The sequence below is a fragment of the Chinchilla lanigera genome, unplaced genomic scaffold (assembly GCF_000276665.1).
Source record: "Chinchilla lanigera isolate Chin_1 unplaced genomic scaffold, ChiLan1.0 scaffold00015, whole genome shotgun sequence".
Taxonomy (NCBI): Eukaryota; Metazoa; Chordata; class Mammalia; order Rodentia; family Chinchillidae; genus Chinchilla; species Chinchilla lanigera.
In genome coordinates this window covers 28530122-28553571 of record NW_004955416.1, presented here as the reverse complement: position 1 = coordinate 28553571, position 23450 = coordinate 28530122, and the positions used below count along the sequence as shown (strand labels likewise).

Below are 23450 nucleotides of genomic sequence, written 5' to 3'. Positions count from 1 at the left end.
CCCCGCCGCGCCTGTCCCGCCTGCGGCCAGCCCCGCGCCCCGCGCTGCTGCCGGGGTCTGCGCGTCCGACCCGGGCTTGGAAACAGCTACGTTCCCAGCAAGCGTCAAATTGACCTCAGGGGTTTAATTCCCCCGCTTTACAGCAGATAACCCGCTGCACAGTTTTCTCAGTGGCAGAAGTAGCATTTTCGTTTGTGGGAAAAAATCACTGGGATATTTAAAATTCCTTATTCTTTTCTGGGCCAGAAATATTAACAGCTTCGATTTCCTCTGTCGGCTGGTTCGTCGGACACGTGCTTTTGCTTTGTTTGCTTGTTTCGATGGTCTGTCTTGAGAGGAGATTTATATATTTCACATTATTTAATACAGTATTTTAATATTTTAGATCACTAAGGGAAAAGGTATCTTCCTGTAACATACTAAGCCCTCAAGACCTCAGACGGGCATGTTCAGTTTTTGGCCAAGTGATAACTGTGGACACCAGCAGCATCTTTGTGAAGTAGTGCGTCGATAAGTGTCTGATAGCAGTCACGCATTTTCCCAGGGACACTATCTGTTAAAGTGTAGTGGGGCAGTTTTGAAAGGATTAGTGTGCATGGCCAAGAATATGAAATGCGGAGCTGGGGATTTTGCTCAGCGGCACAGCGCCTGCCTGGCAAGCCCAAGGTCATGAGTTCGATTCCCGGTACCGGAAAACAAAACAAAACAAAACAAAAGAATATGAAATGCATAGACAAGAAGGCTTGAGCCCTGGAAAGTGACTTGCCTGTTGAGGGTGATAGGTGGTGGCACTTGCAGACTGCTAGCGGGGGCCCCTCCTTCCTCAGCTTCGGATGTGTTGCTCTTACTTGCAATTGTGTAAGTGGTTTATAATGTATTTTTCAGTCTTCTCCTAGTCAAAGCCAAGAAAAGGACACTAAAAAGAAGAAATTAAAAGAAAATGGGCTTGACAGTGAGGTAAGTCATTGGTATGGAAATAATACAAAATACCACCTGTAATTTTAAAAGTGTGCACAGAGGATCTTTGGTAAGAATGCAATTACTAATTTAATTATTATTTGGGACACAGCATATTTAAAACCTTAGATATGAGGCAAGAGTTAGCCACATAGCTTAAAGTGCTCTGTAGTCTATTTAAATTGAGATAGCAAGGCTCTTCCTTTGTGTTAAGGAAACAAGCTACTCTGTTTTTTTTTGAGGGGGCAGTTTCCAGTACCGGGAATCGAACTCACAACCTTTCACTTGCTAGGCAGGTGCTCTACCGCTGAGCTAAATCCCCAGCCCCGCTACTCTGTGTTTTAAGTATGAATTATTAAAACAACCAGAAAGTATTATTTGAGCATTAACACTTGATGGGAAGAAAGGTGTAGTATATTACCGCAAATGGATCAGTCTGGCTTTTGCTAAGGAGTTCAGACATATGCAGGCAAAATGAGGGCAGAGTGGTGTGGAGGCCCTTTGTATTTGTAGGGTCCACAGTCATGAATTCAACCAACTGTGGATTGAAAATGGGAAAAAAAAATGCTTTTGTGCTGAACATGGGCAGCCTTTTTGGATCATTATTCCCTAAGTGACTCAATATTACAACTATTTACGTGGCATTTAGATTGTATTGGGTATTTTACATAATCTGATGATAAAGTATACAGAAAGATTTCATAGGTTAATATGCAAATACTATGCCATTTTATGTATGGGACTTGAGCATCCTCAGATTTTGGTGTCCACGGTCAGTGATCAAGTCCCCGTGGCTGTTGAGTGATATTGTATATAAATAAATGCTGTATTGTGTGGTTCTTCATACACGTGCTGTAAACAGTGCAGAAGGGAAGCGTTGCTGGTGTGGTAGTCAGAGGAGGTGCACTTTGAGTCAGGCCTGGGTCGGTAGAGCTAGGAAGGAGTTAGGTAAGTGCAGGGGAGTCTTCAGAGGGGGGTATAGAGAGATGGAGACTAGACCTGGGTATTCTAAGAAGGCACTGAGGGGTGGAACTTAGAGCTGAGTAGCTGGCAGTAGCATGGGCTGTGCGTGTTTAACCTCATTGTATTTTAACCATTTTCAGGTGAAACAACCAAATTTCATAAAAGAAAGATTGCAACTATTTGAAACAGTGAAGAAAGATCATCAGCACTTACTTTCTATTTATGAAAAAAAGGAGAATACAAGCAATGTGATCACAGTGAGAATGGCTGATGGAAAAACAGTGAGAGGGGAAGTGTGGAAAACAACGCCTTACCAAGTGGCTGCTGAGATCAGGTAAATAAATAAATACACACACACGTACATAGTTTGAAAATGTTTTCTTAGCCAAAATATTTTTTTCTTGTTTAGGAGAATAAGTTAAATGTAATGGACATTCTTCTCTGCCTTCTCATTTAAACAAGTAATGAAATGTCAGAACGCAATATCTTCCATATTAAAAGTTCTAAAGTCTAAAGTTCCAGTAAAACTACATGGGAAAAAATCAGTACTCCTTTACAGGCCATGTTACTGGACTGACTTTATTCACTGTGTTGGTCAGCTTTCCCACTGCTGAGATGTAAGGCTTATTTGGGTCATGATTTCAGAGGTTTTGATCCCTGTTGGCTGCTCCAAGGCGGAAACACCATGGTGGAAGGGTGTGGCGAAGCAAGGCTGCTTAGTTCATGGTGGCCAGGAAGCAAAGCAGGGATCAGTACTAGAGATGAGGGAGGCCAGGAACCAAATCTAGTCTCCGAGGCTGTATCCTCATGGCCCACCTAGACGCACACACCCAAAAGTAGGCTTTACTAATCTCTATGCAGCCCCCAAGCCAACCAAGTTGATAATTAAGCTTAACTATCACATTCATCATGAAGTATTTTTCATGAATTTTTATAGGTCTTTAATTATAGATTGAAGATTTAGGTGTCAAAGCTATTATCAGTCCTAGATTAGTACTTTGGCCTTTCTGGAAATTAGATACATTAGTGAAGTTACAGTATTTTTATCAATGTTAATTTCTAGTATTAAATACAGTCACATTATATGGAAGCAATAGCTCAAAACTCCATGTGAGTAAACTTAAAAAGTAAACTGTTTCCACAGTTCAGGTTTCTTTTGAAAAACATGGATAACGTTGTTTTTCTGTTTCATCCTGTCATATCATGTACCTAATGGTCTTCCCAATCTTGTTTCCGTGTTTTCTAGGAGAGATAATGTGGGAGGATAAAATGACTTTTGAAGTAAACATAAGTTTATATTTTCTTTCCAGGAGTCAGGCTGCCTGTTAAATGTGTTAGGTCAGTGGTTCTCAAAGTGTGCTTCCCAGGCCAGCACAATCATGATCACCTGAAAACCTGTTAAAAAAGCAAATTCTTGGACCTTATGTCAAACCTCTTGGTTCAGTCAGCTGTCTTTTCATGACCCGTTCAGGGGCTTCTGATGCAAGCTGAAGTTTAAGAGCTACTGACTTAGGCTAAACTGCTCCAGCAGAGATCTCTAAAGACAGTAGCTTGAATAAGACAGACATCAGATTATCTCACAACTGTCTAAAAGTGGCCAGTAGACACTGGTGGACATCTCTGGTCTGTGCAGTCATTTATGGACCCAGCTTCTGTCTGTCTTGGTGATCTTTCATTCCCTAGGTAGGGCTTGTTTATGTCTAGGAGTAGAAGCCAGTTTCCATCCACAGACCTGCCTGCAGATGGAAAGGAAGGCTGAAGAACAGTGATGTTTCAGGGTTGAGTTGTCAGAGCAGCATACTTCAGATTCCACTCATGTCCTCTTAGCTTACGTTTAGTCACGTGCCTCACCTAGCTATAAAAGAGAATGGAAATATAGCTCCTACTGACCAGCACGCGTCCCACTGAAGAAGAATGGCTTAGGGGATGGTGGGCAGTCTGTCCCAGTCCACCCCTCCAGCATCAGCTATCTGTGGTTGATCTTTTTCCAGTATCTTACATTTACCCAGGTGAGGCAGTATCAGGCACCATACATTGCGTAAAGATCAAGATTTCCAAGTGATGTGCAGAATGCCCCATCACTGACTGCTGCATCCCAACAACAGACTAACAAATGAGTCTGCTCATACCACACATGTGTGCTGCAGACACAGACAGTCACAGTTAAAGTGTCCGAAGAAGAGGAGACACACAGCAGACGTGGTGCGCAGAAAGCACTGGATTCTGCCCACAGCAGTGGCGACACCCACAGTTAGTGCTTGAGTCAGCCGTCTGGTCACCCTCTGTTCTCTGAAAGCAGCTCTCTGGTCTCCGGACAGCCCTCTGTAGGCCCTCAGTTTGTCTTTGGGAAGCTCATAGTTGTTTCCTACGTCTAAAGTGCAGGAAGGTTTGTCCTCTTGCGGGCTGTACATTATGCACAGCCCAGGGCTTGCAGGTGCACTCCTGGGGGCTCCAGGTCCCTGTAAAGGGCAGAGGGTCTCAGCTATTTGTAAGAGGGGCTTGTAGTTTGATTGGCGATGTGATTCCCTCAGACAGTTCATTGTAGTGGGCTTCTGGTCTGTTAGCTGCTAATCAGTTCCACATGAAGGTAATCTCCCTTAAAGAATCCTTCTAGACAGACTCCTCACCCATTTGTTGCGTGGCTTTTGTGGTTGGCTTATTCCTCTTTCCCTCAGTTGAATGGACTGAGATCATACGAAACAGCGACGTGTGGGAGGGCAGCACCTTTGCTCTCTAATTCTCACAGTTCCTCTCTCCCCTATTGTGTGTCCTTACAAGTGGCCTTTGAGAAGGGCTGTCAGTGCCCAGCCCTCCTGCAGTTCAGAACAGAAGACCGTCTTTCCATTTATGCCCAGCTCCACATAGCTGAACTCTCAGTCAAGTTCAATTTTAGATCACAGGGAGAGGAAGCCTCCCGTGGAAAACCCAGTCCCATCCCTCCTTGTGACCTAGATAATTTGCAGCTGAGCTTATCCTGTTCCAGTGTTATCTTGCTGAAAGCAACAAGAGTTAGCCGGTGTATGCCAGCATTCTACCTGCTTGTATCTGCTTCCTCATGTGCTGCTATAACACTTGGTTTGTCTTGCAAGTTTTTATCAAATATTTTGTAATGCCTTAACAAGGGTATTGGCTATCTACATCTTAAGTATTTTCTTGCAGCCCACTGTCCCACTACTAAGCCAGTGAGCATATTTTATTACTTAGCAGGTCTTTATTGCTACAGTAGTTAAGGTATAGGCTTAGATGCTGCAGCAAAGACACCACAAAAAACTCAGTGGCTTAAATGTTGTCAGAGTCTTTCTCACTAGCCAGTCTGGAGGTTGGTGGTCCAGGTTAGCAGGCCAGTACTTCTACACCCGGTCATTTGGGGACCTAAGTTCCTTCCGAGTGGTGACTGGGCCTTTACAGCATTATACTTATCTCTGAAGTCCAGGGCTAACAGCACCTATGTGCTTCACTCCACAGAAGGTGGAGAGAGAGTGGAGAAGCATCCTCCAGTGTCTCTAGGCTGAGATACAGTCACCACTCAGTTCTGCTTGTGTTGCTTGGCTGCTGTCCTGAGCACATGACCACATCTAACTTCAGGGAAGGTTCAAAGAGTATTAGTGTAGAGAAAGACAAGGGTGGATTTGAAGGATACTTCTCAATGACAGCTACCAACATGAAAATTATTCTACTTTAGTATAATAATACCTAGCATTAAGTTCTTAACATATATAATCATATTTAATCCTCATTATACATGTGAGGAGGCTCTTATAATCCCCACTTTGTAGATGAGAATACTGAAGCTTAGAGAAACTGAGTAATTTGTCCAGTGTTTCATCTTGGTTGGCCTCATGCCAGAGCATGGACTGTTACCCATGGTGCTGTACTGCTATTCAAGTTAATCACCGAAATGCCAATTAAAACATTGCATTGTGGAGAGGATCTTATTTCATAGTGCTTAAAGAGCAGAGACAGGGTACTTCTGCACCTTCGCTATTAGGAGAATTTGGCAGTATAATTCCCATGTAAATATTAAAAATGCATTTTCCTTGATGCAGTAGTTTTACTTCAAGAATTTTTCCTGAGAAAATAATTGGGTACTGAGATGTTTGCTCAGTAATGTTCATTGCAACATGGTAATTGCCCAAATAAAACAACAACAACACCCACAAGGAACAAGATGCTCAGCAAGTCTTGGTTTCCCTGCAACAATTAAATCACATTTTAGAAGCTTATTGTTAAGGAAAATGCTGTGATTTATTGTTGATTTTAAGAAGTAGAATACAAAATACAGAATAATGCTCTTAAGTAATTTATACTGATGTGTATATCAGAAGTTGCAGAAAAATACAGAGCAGAACATTAACAGTAATTTCTAGGTGGTAGGATTGTGGGTGATTTTTTTTTTCTTTGTCATTTTCTGTATTTACCAGGTTTCTTCTCTTAACTTTATTTTTGTTAATAATTTTCAAACAGTAAGTGATACTTAAAAGATACACCAAAAAAAGTAAAAAACCAAATACTTCGATAAAAAATAGCCAAAGGAAATGGACCAGTCATCAAAATTAAAATTAATCGTTAAAGAAATCAAAACAATAATTTTCAATATCACATTGACAAAGGTTTAAAAAATCTTCATGGTGCGAGGAGATACACTTACGTGATATTTGTCAGAAATCATTCGGGCACACTAACCTAGTGGTTTCTGCTTTCACAGATTTACTCACAGAAAATGCAGAGGTACAAGTGGTGAATGTCTGCCCTCTGCTCTATGACAGCAAAACTAAAAGGGGCTTCAGTGTGCAGATATGGAGGCCTCGTTAGTGAATATGCTTCTTGGAGACTATGAATATGCTTGTGGAAGTCTGCCTGATGGCGTGGTGGTGGACAAAGAGGCCATGAAATTATGGTGGCAGCCATGTTTCTTAAAAGGAGGAGGGTAATTTCCAGTGCAGAAAAAAAGACTGGGTAGTCATATACCAAAGTGTTCCAAGTTATTTCTGAGTGATGAAATTTATATGTGGTTTTAATTTTATTTGTTGTTTTTATTTTATTTTCCAAGAATTTTGTACTAAACATAGATGTTACATGGAAAATAATTGCTACAAGATAAAACTGTCCTGTTAGTTTACATTTGTACATTCTGTCCATTTTAAAGAAAAAAAACCCCAGAAATTTTTTGAATCTTTTCTTCTAATAAGGTTAACTCCCAGGTGGCTTTTCTCTTACTAGTCAAGAGCTGGCAGAAAACACAGTAATAGCCAAAGTGAATGGGGAATTGTGGGACCTCGACCGCCCGTTGGAAGGAGATTCCACTCTCGAGCTGCTCATGTTTGATAATGAGGAGGCTCAAGCTGTAAGTATTTAAAAACCAACCTACTAAGCTTTGGGGATTTATACCGTAAACTACGTTTGGAAGAAGCCAGAGAGCAGAGTCAAGAATGATGGACTGTTTTGCCTTTTCAGATTTAAAATTAGAAATGATGTTTAATAGATATTTAGTAAGCATTTGTGGAATGTATATATGCAAATATATAGATCAATATAGGTATGTATAGATATATAGTTAATTAGTCCATATTTATCATATCTTAAAACAATTATTTCCTTAAGTTAGAATGCCCTAGCTATTAAATCAGTAAATCAGTGTTTATCTGAAATGAATTTTATTAAACATTTAAAAATGCTTCTATTTTATAATATAATATGCGTAGGAGAATTGGGAAAAAATTATGAACACTCAAACGTTCTTTAAATATTTACTTATATAATTTTCTATAAAATAAATGCAACATTTTAATTTAGGTCTGTGACATACTTTGTCACCTTAATTTTGCAGTTCCCTTTCAAGTGGCCCATTACCTTCATAAAAATTCAACCCATGGTTAGCTTAGCTTACATAACTGTTATGCTTATATTAAGTTTCTTAATTTTTTCATGTAAACAAGAACTGTGTCATAATTTCTGGTTAAAATATGTGAGGTATAACAGTGAAATAGCTAAATCATACAATGTTAATTGTACTGTGTCTAAAAGTGGTTGAGAAGGTTCAAGTCTCTAAACTGTCGACTCTCAGCTCTTTAACTAGTCTGGTCTCCAGTGTGTGAGAAAGCCCAGTAGATTGGACTTCACTAACATCTGGAACCTCTCTATTTCTCTATAGGTCCATGGCCACTGCCCATACAAATATGCCCTTGGCTTGTTATGCCACTGACCCAGAAGCTATTTTTCTTCCCCTGAAATCCATTCACATGCATTCTAAAAACACAAACTGGCAAATTCAGCATGATGGTACATGCCTGTAATCCCAGCACTCAGGAGGCTGAGGCTAGGAGGATCATCATGAGTTTGAGATCAGTCTGGGCTACATAGTGAGTTCAAGGTCAGCTTCAACCTTGTCTGAAAAAAGCAAAACAAAATATTTGTTGAGTTTGTTTTATTTATTTATTTTTGCTTAAAACAAATGGTTCCCGTTGTATTTGGAATAAAACCTGTGCTTCTTCCCATGGGCTACATGGCCATTGGCCCATCCTTACCTCTCCATCTTTCCAAGCACCTCTGTCCTATCCCCTACACATCAGCCACACAGGCCAGACTGCAGCCCTGGGAATGTAGGATCTTTACTATTATTCTTTATTATTGAGCCCTGTTAATCTTCTGGCTGTGCCCTTGTTATGGTTTGTGTCTGGGTGTCCCCCAAAACCCTCATGCGGCCATGGGGCAGGCTTTTAGAGTTTGATTATGGGTGTGAGAGCTGCACCCGCCCTGGGGTGGATAGTTAGCATATGTAAGGGAGAGGAAGAGGCTGCTTGAGGCCATTCTGCCCTGGTGTGTGCTTGTTGCTTTGGCTGTGTTCTGTCGCCATGAGCTGTAGCTCTCTGTCATGTGCCACTCTGCCTTATAACTTGCCAAGTACGGACTGAAACCTCCACAAACTGTAAGCGAAATAAACCTTTCCTTCCTTAATTTTGGGCATCAGATATTTTGTCCCAGCAATGAGAAAAAAGTAACCAAGACAGCCCTCACCTGTCTGTACTCCAGTAGGCTGTAAGTGCTTGAGGGCAGGGGCTATGTATATTTGTGGCACACTTGTCTCCCCAGCACCTAAAACAGTGCTTGGCTCAACAAATACCTGAATGTGTACAGTGCCCCAGAGAGATTTGAGCTGATGCTGGCAGCCAGCCTGTGCATCCTCACAGCATCCAGAGGAGAGGTGCTGGTCCCAAGGACTGTCGCTCAGGGTCTGTTGGCAGTGCATGTCCCAGCCTATTTGGGTCAAGATTGTACATAGCTGCTCAGTTGCCTAACACCCTCTGTTCCAATTTATTTTATCAAACAGCTTCCTAATTGTAATGTTTCCCATTTAAGAAAGGGAAAGAAGGTGCTGCCAGTGGACCAGTTGCCTCTCACCTTTGGCACTTACATTTTTTTTTGGTGTCTTGATTCATTTTACTTTGTCCATAAACTAACACAGATTCTTTATCATAAACGCAGCTAATGTAACTTTAGTTGCCCATAAACTAAATCTAATTCCTTAGGAATTTGAGGCCAAATCCACATTATGAACTTGAAGGGCCGATAGCCCACCCTAGCACTATAATGACTTAACCATGTACATACATGCTACTCAAGAGAAGCTATCTGGCATTCCCCGGGTAACACCTTTTGCCTTCTGAGTCATCTTGCAGACTTCCGTAGTCACATGCTGAATATGCATGAAGACATGATGGAGATGCAAGGTCTCCTTAACTTAGTAATATCCCAGGCAGCCACTTGGCTGTCCATATCCGGCCCTTAGAGCATACCTTGGAGGAAAAGGAAGGGAACTGGCATCTGGCACTCCTCAGCTGTCCTCCCACTCTGGGACTTAGTCACATTTCCATGTGGCTTGCTGTTGGCAGTGGACAGTGTCATTCCCCATAGTTACACGCACAGAAGGAAATGGTGGAGTAGCTGTGCTATCACCACAGAGCTCAGCAGAGCAGGCAACCTGAGCAAGTGGTTCTGGGTGAATGCTGAGAAAGGCCCAGAAAATACTCTGTTCCAAGTAGGCATTGAAGATTGTCCTTCAGATATCTTGGTGTTTATCTCCTTATTCGTGTCAACATGTCACGTGACATATGTTGGTTGCTGAGGACTTCTCTGTCCCACCCCCTGCAGGTGTACTGGCACTCCAGTGCTCATATTCTTGGTGAAGCCATGGAACTCTACTACGGAGGCCACCTATGCTATGGCCCACCCATTGAAAATGGATTTTACTATGACATGTTCATTGAAGACAGGTAACATTACTGAATACTGGCCTCCAAATGAGTGTGTTTATACTTCTTTCTTTCCTTTTCTTTCTTTTTTTTTTTTTTTGGTTTTTTTGAGACAGGGTTTTGCTCTCCTGTTCAGGGCCAGTCTTGAACTTAGTTTGTAGCCCAGACTGGCCTAAAACTTGCAGTGATCTTACTGCCTCGGCCTCCCAGTGCTGTGCTTACAGGCATACGCAACCATGCGTGGCCTGTTTCATTGTTTCATAATGGTCGCATGTTAACTTAGTCTCTGTTGGGTAATGTGACCGTACATTCGTTAACCATTTGTGAAAATGGTTTTTTAAGAGTTTGGATTCAAGGGTAACTGCCCAGTGTTTTCCTTCTTTTCCCTGGAATGAATGACATGATGTACTACTTATCTAATATAAGACTTGCTAGAGCATGATACTAATTAGAATAGAATCACAGCTTACTTCTTAGAGAGCAGTTACTTCTGCCCCATGGTAATCAAAGGTGCTGTGGTAGAAGTCTCACATGTGCTTGAAATCATTAGCAGCTGCCTAGCCCTGTACCCCTCATAGCTCTTAAAGATACTGCCAGCTGCCAAAATTGAAACCCTGGGCCCATGCAGTTCCCTCATATTCCTCACTACCACCCCATCTTCCCGCAGCTTAGTCTGGTTCTGTCAGTTTTGTCTCCTAAATCCTTGTCCTCATCTTCTCTCACTTCTGTCTTAACTTAGATCCGTGACGTCTCTTGCCTGGACACATACAGTTCATTTTGCCTTTGCCTGTCACCTCCTCCCTGCTCAGTGACTCCATAGCTGAGCAAGCAGCAGTCTGTAGCTACAGGCTGGTCCAGTCTGAACAATGTTTACTCACAACTAAGAACTGCATTTATCTACAACACTACTGAAACCAAAGGTGTGGGGTTTTTTCATATAACAACTGATTCACTAACTTTCTGGACACTGCCTAGGTGTCCAGCAATTCAGTTTAATTCTGACACCAGCTATCCAGTTAGCACAGACCCCACAGGTTAAACCCAGTCCCACAAGACTGCCCCAATTTATAATGTAGCCCCAAGTCCAGGCTTCTCATACTTCTGACCCACTTGTCATAGGTCAGTTCCTACAAGCCACTCCTTGGGCCCAATAACATGTGAGACTGGCTCACAGAACTGGGGAAGGCCCACTTCTCACATCTACTGGCTTATTATAAAGAGTGTTACAGAGGATACCAGACAGCTAAAAGGAAGAGAGGCACAGGAAAGGGTGTGTGGAATGGGGCATGGCTCCCCATTGCTGCACCACCTTCTAGCACCTCGATGTCTTCACCAGCCTGGCAGCTTTCGGGATGTTATGTAGAGATTTTAGTGTGGCTTAGTAACGTGGGCACAACTGAGGAAATCACTGACCACTGATGTTCAGTTAACTCAGTCTTCAGCCTCTGTCCCCTCTCTGAAGCTAGGGACTGAGAGTTCCAAACCTCTCATCATGTCTTGGTGACATCAACCCCCGTCTGGGGCTATCAGCTCCCCAGTCTTGCACTCCAGAGAATCTACCATGCCACAGTGTCATACCCAGCATCATCTCTTGGTACCACACTCCAGCATTCATCCCGTTCATTTCATTTGCTGTGTCCTTGGTGCTGGGGACTCAGCAGTGATCAAGTCCATCTGTCCGCATGGAGCTGACAGCAGAGGGAAGGCACACTGTAAACAAACAGCCATCTACCATCACGTGATGGTGAATGTATGGAGGAAAACAAAGCAGGGGTGGGCAGGTGTGCGCCATGCCAAGCAGGTGATCAAGAAAGAGCAGAGTGATATTGAAGCAGAATGGAGGGGGAATCAAGCCCTGAGGAAACTGCCAAGGTGTTTGCGGACATTGGGAGGAGGACAACTGGGCCTCTGGGGTGTGTGTGGCTTACTTGAGGAATGGCATGCAGGCAAGTGTGGCAGGAGGGGAGTGAGTCCCAACAAGAGTGACTGAAAGGTAACTCAGCAAGACCCTGTCTCAGAACAAAAGTAAAGGGCTGAAGATGTAAGATGTATCTCAGCGCTCAGGCCCTGGGTTCAATCCTCAGCACTGCCAAAAAAAAAAAAAACAAAAACCTGCTATGTGTGTGAGTGTGTGGCTCTCTGCAGCCCTGGTACAATAAAACATTTCAGTGTAGAAAGTGCATCAACTAGTGGTGAAGGCTCTAGCATGGAGGAGGAAGGGCAACGCACAGTGTACGGAGACCTGTTTTGATTCTTTGGGGCTCTTCTTTTTAGAGCAGTGTCCAGCACCGAGTTGGCAGCCCTGGAAAACATATGTAAAACCATTATAAAAGAAAAGCAGCCTTTTGAAAGATTGGAAGTCAGCAGGGAAACTCTCCTGGACATGTTTAAGGTAACCTGGGAAAACTTTAAAATAAAACCCTTTTACTAGGCATATAAAGGCGGTTAACCAGCTCATCCACCATCAAAAACAATTCGACTTTTGCTCACTACATTGTCCCACAGTTCAGAAACCTGGGTGAGGTTATTTCTAGTCACTCCCTGTGCTGTTTCCCTCATCCCTCCTCATCTGTTCCCTAAGAAATTTCAGGTGGACATAGGTTAAGGGTCAGGTATATAATTTTCATATATATGTTTGTAAATCTGATTAATTTTGAATACTTATTACTAAGGGAATACTTTTTCTATTTTATAGAGTGAAGTGTCATTTGCTTCTAGAGTTGAGCATAAAACCAATTAACCTTATTAAACTAAAAAAAAATCTGACTACTGAACTCAACAGTGTGTATAATTTCCTACAAAATTAGGCATTTTCTCTTAATTTTATTTTCAAATTTTAACCTGGGGCTGAGAGTTTAGCTCAGTTGTAGAGCCTGCCTGAGGCCCTGGGTTCAGTCTCTAGCAAAGCAAAAACAAGACTTCTATCTGCAGTAAACTGTGTAAAACATTAATATTCCCTTCGTATTACTCTGACCAGTTTCCTTAAGTATATTCCTAATTTTAGTTTTAAATCATACATTTCAGAGAACACATTTTAAAAGCATAGTATCATAGTTTTGTGGGCTTGAATTTATAAAAGAAAAACAAATTGTTTCAGTGCCAATTGTATTTACTCTTCTTTGTGTGACAAAATATGTATAATATACATTCACCATTTTAACAATTTTTAAGTGTACATTTCTGTGGCATTAAATACATTCACATTGTGCAGCCGTCACCGCTGTGCATCTTCCCATTAAACACCTCATTCTCCTCCACTGCCCCTGTGGACTGAGATACATCTTACATCTCAGCCCCTGTCAGAATTTTATTTCATGTAGTTAAAACTGGATCTTCTACAACAGTTTATACACTAGAACTATAAGGGAATCTACAAATTGAGCCACATGTGTTGTCGTAGCAGCTACAGTTTAAAGTTAAAACAAAGGTGAAATTAATTTTTAATACGTTTATTTAACCCTATAAAAATGGACCCAGTAAAACTCATTTCAACAGCTAGCCAGTGTAAAAAATAACTAGTGAGCCATTTTATATCTTCCCTCACACACACACCCAACCTCTCAGGTCTTGCACTCACAGCTTATCTGAGTGTCCATTAGCCACGTGGGCTACAGGCCCACACTGGACAGTGTGGCTCTAGGCTGTGGCTCCCTGTGTCCTTTGCACACAGGAGACATCCTCACTGGTTCTTGTAAAGACTAGAGTTTTTTTTCATTCACATATTTTGTGCAATAACATGTACATGTCTTTCTTTGTAGTACAATAAGTTTAAATGCCGGATTCTGAAGGAGAAGGTCAGCACACCAACTACCACCGTGTACAGGTTTGTGTGTGTAAGTTAGAGCCCCTCTATGGTGAGGCTGAAGGATTAGCAGTAGAAGCACATTTTATTTTCTGAGTAGTGGCGTATTGGTAAAGTTTCATAGCTGATTGCTACTTTAGTTAGGGGCCCTAAAGTTTTATCCCCAAGAGAAAATTCTTATTTTCTCCTTTGTAGTTATCAGGATGGTACAGACTCAATTTTTATTTTCTGGGCGTTAGCTGTAATAAGATCTTCCTCCCAGGCTGAGACTTGTCAACTCAGTACCTTACATTTTGAGGAGATACTAGAGAAAGAAAGGGCTTTCGCTTTCCTTTTTCCACATTCTTTTTTTTTCTTTCCCCTAGTGGTGTTGAGTATTGAACTGAACCCCTATGTACTAAGCTATATTCCTAGCCTTTTTTATCTTTTATTCTGAGCCAGGATCTGGCCAAGTTGCTAAGTTGCCTGGGGTGGGCTTGAACTTGTAATCACAGGCCCGGCTCCACATTCTTGTTAACGTGGCAGTGGGAACCACACAGCCCCTCTTCTTACACAGAGACCTTCTGCCTCATAGTGCACGCTCCATCACCCAGCCCTAATGCAGCAGCCCTCATGTGTTAGTAGGGTATCCGTGAGGAGACTGTAGGAGAGTAATGCAAAGTGGAAGAAGGGTCAGATGGTAAGAGGTGAACTCAGTACCAGAATCCCTTAGTTCTTTGTGTTTAATATGAGGCTCCTGAGCCCCTTTGTACTTACCAGCCTTTTAAACTGCCCCGTTGGGTAACTGCTGTTCCCCCTTTCTATGTGTTCCTGCTGTTGGGGCCCTCATGGTCCTATCCTATCATCACTCTCTCGGTCAAGTACTTACGGTTCCCTGGTTTAATTGTACTCTGCAGGACAGTTGTATCTCCTTTGTGCAAAGCTGTTAAATTATAACATGAGCTCATTACCCTCTGACATTGCTGTGGGATACCATATTTATCTTATTTTTTGCCACTCTGCTTTGACCTGACAAGGTTTTACTGGTTTTCATCTATAATGTTACTATAACCTTTTTAAATTTTTTTTAAAAATGAAGATATGGAAAAGATAAGCTAAGTTTTTAATTTCTGACTTCTAATTCTTGACTTGGGGATTTATTTTTTAAAGAACTGTACTTACATCAAGATTGATACTTTTTTGCTTTTAACATTGACACTTCTTGCCAGGTATGGTGGTACATGCCTGCAATCCCAGCACTAGAGAGGCTGAGGCGTGAGGATTGCTGTGAATTCAAGGCCAGTCTGGGCTGGGTAGTGAGTTCAAGACCAGCCTGAACTGTGTAGTAAGACTTTGTCTCAAAAAACTGAAAGTAAAACAACGAAAAAAAAAAACCACTTCTTCTCTCCTATGAATTTGAGTAGTTTGTATTTAATTTTGGGGAAAAAAATCTTTTCTTCTAAGGGATTATTTAAAGATGAGAATATTGATTGGGCATGCCTTCCTTTGGCATGCTTGAGTGTTAGGTAAAACCTCAAGCAAAGGGTTAAAAGCCTGCTTGTTCAAAGAGTTGACATTATCATGTTTAGAGCATCATTTTATTTACTACTCTGTAGCCAGTCTTTTTTTAAGTTTTATTGTAATTTTTTAACTTTTTCACCAATGAACTTTAGAAATATTTTGAATTGGTTGGGATAGTTAAAGCACCACTTTCTTTACTGAATTTTCCTTCAGTTGGTTAAGTAACCAACTGAGGTTGGTTAAGATAAGTAACGTTTCATCTTACATTATTCTCATTTTACTCTATTGATATTTCTATACTTGAAAAAAATCCATGCTTATTAAAATTTGGGCATCCTTATTCATTGTATATGCAAACAAAACCCCAGCTATAGCCTGGAGTGTTTTAATAGTGATCCTAACTCTTGTCTGAAGTTTGCATTGTAAGTCACATTCTCTTTTAATGAATGAGAAACAGTGAAGCATTTCATCATAAAACCAGCATTTAAAACAAGCAAAGAAATCCTTGACATTTGCTTTTTTCTTTACTTTTACTTTTATTTTCTTTTGCCATTCATTTATAAAGTAAAATCTCCACTTAATGTGTTGTGAGTAAATTGCAGATAACTTGAGTCCTGAAAATTAGTACGGGGGATTAGTTTAATTAATTAGAGCATCATTAATTAATTAGAGGGGTGGCTTTTTGATTTTATGACAATGGGAGGTTTTTTGAGAGCTTTAGGGGTGTGACAGTTAAAAGTGGCATCTCTATATGCATTTTCTTTCAGAGGATATGTTGTGGTATTGGAATTTTAGCAAAAGAGGGAAGGCTGGGATCTGAGGCTACATGAATTGCCTCTTTCCTTGACCCTAATTTAAAAATTTATTTACCACATAGACATAAGTACAACCCTTCACTTAAAACAGATGAGAATATGGCTTATAATGAGGAGTTCAGAAAGCGACGACTGTGTGAGCATGTGCCTCGTATTTCGTTACAGGTGCGGTCCACTAATTGACCTTTGTAAAGGCCCCCATGTAAGACACACAGGAAAAATTAAAAGCATAAAAATCTTCAAGGTAAGGATTAATGTTTTTATTTGTAAATGCAGTAAACTTAAGGTAAACTGGTGATAGGGGATTTTAGTCATATGTTTATACTTTGAACATATGGGCATAATAAATATTTTAGTCTTATTTGATTAAAAGTAATGTATTTTAGAATTTTTATAATTAGAAAACTGTATATAGTCTTTGTTTATCATTTAGCCTTATTGTAGATGCTAAAATGCATTTCTTTTTCATACAGTATTTCAGAATCTTGCTTTGTATATAATTGTCCCTCTCTACCCATGGTTTTTAATTCCCTGGATTTAACCAACTGTGGAAAATATTTGAAAAATACTTTGACCATGTGCAAGTTTTTTGAGTCATTCTTTCCTAAACAATACAATGTAGCAAATGTACACATAGCCTGTACTTCATATTAGGTGATATGGAATGATGTAAATTATACAGAGAGATGTGTGTAGGTTCTATGCAAATGCTATGCCATTTAATATGAGGGGTTTGAGCATCCATATATTTTGGTATCCTTGGGAAGTCTGGGACTAATCCCCTGCAGAATCCAAGAGACAGGTGTACTCTGGTTTTCTTGGGTTGTTTAATGTGAGCAAAAACATCAGTCTACTATGAGAATAATGCCCTGTAGGAAAATGAAAAAACAAAAGGGAATGTGATGGTGTAATAGAGAAAACATTGCTTTGGCAATCGAAAAGTGTAGGGCTAACTCGTAGTCCTTGCCTTTTTTGGCCTTAGTTTTCTCACATATAGAATGTGGTCCCATATGACAGCTTCTCCCCTTAATGCCCTTTGCCCCAAGCCATAGACCAGCGAGGCCAGTCTTCCCTTTCCTGGGCCTCTTGCCTCTTCTGCTCCCCTCTTGTGACACAGTTGCTGGTCAACCCTCCCTCTCCATTTCTCTCTTTTTGTTCCTGGAATCCACAGCAGACTCTTTACATAATTTACTGATCAGTAGTGTGATTTGGGCTGGCAGGGTTTAATTAGAATCGATTCACATTCTTCCCAGCAGTACAGAAAGTCTTCTTTAAGTTAGCAATGTGGATATGTAGTGGAAAATTTTGTATGTCATTAACGGTGGTTTTACATGTAACCCAATGTTTGATATGTTGATCAAAATCGTTTGATGTTTAGAATTCCTCAGCATATTGGGAGGGCAATCCTGAAATGGAAACATTGCAGAGGATCTATGGAATATCCTTTCCTGATAACAAAATGATGAAAATGTGGGAAAAGTTCCAAGAGGAAGCCAAGAACCGAGATCACAGGAAAATTGGAAAGGTGTGCCTCACGTCCTCATCACTACTGAGACACAAATGTGCCTTTCTGCTGCCTTATGATTACATCTCATAGCAACTAACTCTTAAAAATAATATTTCATTTTCCTTGTCTTCTTTTTTGCTGCTATTCATTGACTGCTGTTGCATTCTTTCATGCTAATACCTTAGATGTCTTCTAAGCACTGTCCTTCCTGTATCTTTTATAAGATTTAAAAAATTGCCCCCTTTTCTTATCATGATATATGAATAAAGTTTTTAAGATTGTGTACACTTGATAACACACTTCATATTTAGGAGGCAAGGCATTCTGTAGAAAGGATGAGATTTGAAAACAGGTTTTTAGGGGTTTTAATCTGAGTCCTGCCACTGACCACTGTGATCTGTGATGGGCCCATGTCCACCTGGGAAACTCCCTGCCCTCATGTATCTTACAGAGTGGTCTGCAGGGCTGCTGTGAGGACAGGAACTAGATGTTGTGCTCAGTGCCAGGCAGACTCTCTGTAGGGAACAGCCACAAAAATGATCATCCGCAATTAAAGCCACCTCTGCGGTAAACTTTTCTGGAGTTTTTTACCATGTTACTTTGATGTGAAATCCATGTCCTAAATGTCACATAAGAAAACTAACGGTAAATAACAACAGATGCCAGTAAAACCACGTTCAGTGCGAAGTAATCATAAATATGAATCGTAATTTTACATGCTTTATCACATAGTTAGAGATAGGTGCTGAGGGGCTTTGGAATGCCTGCCTGTTAGAAGATGGGAAGGTAACTGCGTATGACATGTTTTATTCTTAGTGTATTGTATGTGTGAGAAATATTAATAACAAAGGATGAAATTTGAAGTATATTTTTGTTTCAATCTAGGAACAAGAGCTTTTCTTTTTCCATGATCTGAGTCCTGGAAGTTGTTTTTTTCTTCCTAGAGGAACTTTCATTTATAATACACTTACGGATTTCATACGAGTAAGTTAATTCTTAACATATCTTGTTCTTATTCAACTGTGCTTTATGATTTCTCTTATAATTAGATGGTGAAGTGTTGCCATTAATTTTATTTTAGTAATGTAATAAGAATTTTGAACCTAAAAGCAAAATATCAGATTGTACCTTCCAGTAAAAACATGGAGATTTCTTTCCCTAAATGAGTTCTTAGATTTCATAAAATGTACCTAGTGTCTTGATAAGTATCTAGAGCATGTAGAATATAGAGAGACATATTAGAAAAGACATGGGTCTCCTGATGAGAGAGAAGGAGAAAGTGTCTTCTGGCACAAGATGCTGAACTGTGAAGCATCGATTCTTACAAGGTGGCCCAGGGGCCACTGGTACTCCTCTCTTGTCTGTGACAGGGCTCCCAGGTGATTTGGCAGCTTCAGAGAAGAGTGGAAAAACAATTGTGTAAAGTGCCTATCTGTAATATAAGTTTATAGACCGGAAAGTTACTAGTGCTCACATAATGAGGACTACACAGATGCTGTTTGGAGGTGACCTGTGTATATACCATTGCTAGGGTTACATTTTCATTCTTGCCCTTTCCCATAACTAATAGTGGCAGTCGTGTACCACGTAGTGATATTTCAGCCAGGGACAGATTGCATATATTACTGTGTTATCACTAGATTGTATTGCCTGTGATATAATGGGCAATCTTACGCTCCCATGAGATTATTTTGTTGTAGTCAACTTAGTTGGTGAAACTGCATGCTATGATGACAGTGAAATAGCCTAATGAAGCAGTTCATAGAATGTATCCTTGTCATTAAGCAGCATGTCACTGGTCCCTAAAATTTTGGATTTCTATGTGCCTATCACTAATTTACCCTTAAACAGTCTCAAAAACTCTAAAACTCATTGTAGCATATTCTGCAGTGGTTTATGTGGTTGTTCAGTAAATACTTTTTTTGTTTCTTTCTCTCCAGAACAAACTTGATACTAAGACTCTTGTGAATGGATGTCTTAGGACCTCCTTTCATCAGCATTCTGGCTATTCCCTCCCGTCTCTCCTGTTGTGAATCCCTTCTTTCCTGATCCTTATCTTTCTTTTCTTTCTCTAGTCACATCTCTCACTTGAGAAACCACTTTTGTCAGGAACTTTCTGAGAAGTGGGTACATGGCATGTGCTGCGTCTCCTGTTTGCTTTCCTTGTCTTATTTCCCACCCTTCTCTTTTTGCACTGTGTCCCTGGAGCCTGACGCTGACCTCTGTGTCCTGTCACCTGCCATATACTTCAGGGATTGGCCTGTATGAGGCAATAGTAGAACAGAGGGCAGAGAAATGAGACTTGAACTGTCACTGAAGATTATCAGAGATTTTGGCAGGTGGTGGTGACCAATCACAGCTGCTGCTTTAGATGTGTTATCTTTGCTAGAAAATCAACACAGCCCCTGGCACCTGGAACTCTCAAAGTTCGGGGTGGAATGGGTACAGAATAAACAGAAAGTCTTTGTGGTAGCCTTAAAGGGCTCTTTTATCTTTTATAGATGCCAGACAGACATGGCTGACGATTAGGCTCAAGGCCTGATTGTGTGGGTTGCAGATATAAAGGCATTTAAATACACAGTCCCAGTGGTCTCTAATGCTAAGGTAAGGGCGTTTGTTGGGAAGGAGTGGGTCTTTGAGGCTTGGAATGAGGATATTTGGCAGATGTGGATGAGGTTGGGCACTTTGAATTCCCAGATAACTGTCCTTCCATGCCTAAAAAATATCCCGGGACTTGAACTGTTTTTTCTCTTGTTTTCAGTTACATGGTCTTGCCTCTTTTCCCCACATCTAGTAATTTTTTATTATATAAAAGTAATTGTAGAACAGCTAATGATTTTATCTCTCATTGGAGCTTTCAGCTCTGCCAGGATTGAAGATTGATCAGTCATTCTTATCAGGGATTGATCTGGGTTAGGCTGGACTTCCATTTTAATGAGAATCAGCCTAATTCTCTTTGATGCCTGTTTCTAGAACATGAGCCTCTGGGGTTTCCAGTTGACAGTCTGGTGAGTCTGTGGCTCTTCAGCTCCAAAAGACTGAAGGAAAATCAATTCTGCTCCTGTTGTTATTACTCTAGCAACCCATATGGAGAGTGTCTGCTTCCTCTCCCACAACCCTGTGGATCTTTTTGCAGACCTGCAAAGTCTCAGAACTTGTACTTTCTGTGCAGAGATTGTCCTGACAGAGACACTCAAAGGTGTTAACTGGGGAGAGTCTAGTGAAGGAATCTAGTGAGGGATCTTCCCAGTTTAGGTGTCTGACAAGGGATTGTAGAGCACCCAGGACCACCATCGGCAGGAATCCCTCACATTCCACCACTAGGCCTGAAGAGGAAATTCAGAGAAGTATTTATGATAGCAGAACCCAGAAAGAGCTGGAGCCATGAAAGAGAAGCCACCTGGCAGAGGTGTAACTGCAGGACACAGCCAGGAGTAGAGTAAGCCCAAGGCCAGGAAGGAGTAGGGAAGGGCATAAATACTTTGTTCTCTCTTCTGTTTTTGAATCCTTTTGGAACTTCTTATTTGTCAAACCTAGTTAGAAGGCAAGTATTAAGGTTCTTTAGAAGGCAAGTAGACTAGTGAGTATTTTTCAGAGAAACAGACCAATAAGATATATAGGTAAGAGAGAGAGGGAGGTGCTTTTGAGCTCATAATTATGGAGGCTGAGAAATCCTATGATCTGGCAAATGCAGGCCGGTGGCTGAGGAGAGCTGGTGGTGTAATTCTAGTCTCCGGCTGGAAGGCTTGAGAACCAGAGAGCTGATGGCATAAACCAAAGTCCAAGGGCAGAAGAAGACTAATCTCCCAGCTGAACAGGCAGGCAGGAAACTTGATTTTACAGCAAACTGTTGAGAGAAGACCCACCCCAGATGTGGGTGGCATCAGCCGACTAGCGTTTAGCCTAGATGGAATAAAAAAGGAAAAGAAGAGGGAAGTATGCATGTTTCTAAAAAGCTCCAGTCTTTACCGTCCTCTCTGAACATTGGTCCCCAGTTTCTTCAGCCTTCCAATGCAGACTCATGCTAACAACTCTGCAGCTTCCACTGAAGCTAAGGATGGGACAGTTACACCTGATTATTTCTTTCCCCATATTCTCACATGAAGAACACTGATGGCAGCTGAATTCACAATGTGGATTTTAGGTGAAAGTAAACTGATAACAACCACATGCTGATATAGTAGTGGATGAGACCTTGTGTGAGGACACAAGTGGCATCATCCAAGCAAGGTACAGAAATATGTGCTGAGAGGCACAAGGGATGTCCATGCTGGCTCTTCTGCATTTGCCACTGCCCACCCTGCCCCAGACTAACTCAGGCATACTTAACTGTGATGGTTACTGTCTTGGTTACTTTTCTCTCGTTGCTGGAACAAAATACCTGATGCCCAAAATTAAGGAAGGAAAGGTTTATTTCACTTACAGTTTGTGGAGGTTTCAGTCCATACTTGGCAGATTACAAGGCAGACTGGCACATGCCAGAGAGCTACAGCTCAGGGCAGCAGAACACAGCTAAACAACAAGCAACACACCAGCGAGGAATGGGGGAGGAATGGCCTCAAGCACTCTTTTCCTCTCCCTTACATATGCTAACTATCCACCCCAGGGCGGGTGCAGCTCTCACACCCGTAATCAAACTCAAAGCCTGCCCCATGGCCGCATGAGGCTTTGGGGGGACGCACAGACATAAACCATAACATTCCACCCTTGGCCCCGCCAAAGACTCATGTCCATCCCTTTATACAAACAGCATTTAGTCCATCTGCAAGAGTTGCCAAAGTCCTGACAGTTTCAGCATTGCTGAAGAATCCAAGTCCCAAGTCTCCCCCAAAATGTAAGGCAAACTCTCAGCTGTGAGCACCTATACAAATGAAAAGTTAAACACTTCCAACATTTAATGGCACAAAATAAGCAGTACCATTCCAAAAGGTACAAACAGGGGGACACAGAGCATTGGGACCAAAGCAAGTCCAAAATCCAGCAGGGCTAACGTTATGTCCTGTAGTTCCACGTGCGGCATCTGAAGCAACTTGTGTCACATTGTGAGCTCCAAAGGGCTTGCATGAGTCCACCCCTGTGGCACTTCTGGTGGTTACAGCTCCTATGGCTTCTCTGCTAGGCCTGCTTTGCTCCCTCCTTGCAGCTTTCCTTAGATGATCCACAGTCCTGGCTTTTCTAAACTTCTGAGGTCTCCAGTGCACCTTTTGCTTCACATTCACAGCCTCACATACTGCCCTCTCAGGGGCACACTGCCTGGCCTCTCAGGCCTTCTGAAATCTGGGTGGAAGCCTCTTAAACCTCAGAACTCCTGCATTCTCCATGCACCTAAAGCCAGGGCCGCGTGGATGATGCCAAGGTCTGCTGCCACCTGGAGCAGTAGCCAAGTTTTAGTGCCAGGATTGCTGGGCACTCTGAATCCAGTTCTGAGGAACAGATCCTCTATGCTGCCGCCATTCTGGAACCTGGTGCGGCCGCTGCCTCCATTTTGGAACATGGCGCTCAGCGGCTTTCTTCTCAAAGCAAGGTCTTTCACCTTTGCAGTTTTGAGGCTGCAAAGGGTGGAGACTTGCTGTTTCTTGTGATGCCCTTAGGCCATCTTTTTCTTTTCTTTTTTTTTTTTTCTTTTAGAAATAAAAGGAGGAAAATACTAACAGATC

The 23450-nt window shown here is 41.6% G+C and overlaps 1 protein-coding gene across 1 annotated transcript in view; it reads left to right on the top strand.

Annotated features, from left to right (window-relative positions):
* Window positions 1-23450, top strand: part of Tarsl2 (threonyl-tRNA synthetase-like 2) — a gene marked incomplete in the record, with an annotated part of 44822 nt that overhangs the window by 479 nt on the left and 20893 nt on the right. The window contains 9 exon segments of the mRNA XM_013512618.1: window positions 886-957; window positions 2061-2254; window positions 7141-7264; window positions 10069-10190; window positions 12444-12561; window positions 13928-13992; window positions 16452-16530; window positions 17665-17811; window positions 18679-18777. Coding sequence (XP_013368072.1) covers window positions 886-957; window positions 2061-2254; window positions 7141-7264; window positions 10069-10190; window positions 12444-12561; window positions 13928-13992; window positions 16452-16530; window positions 17665-17811; window positions 18679-18777 — 1020 coding nt within the window.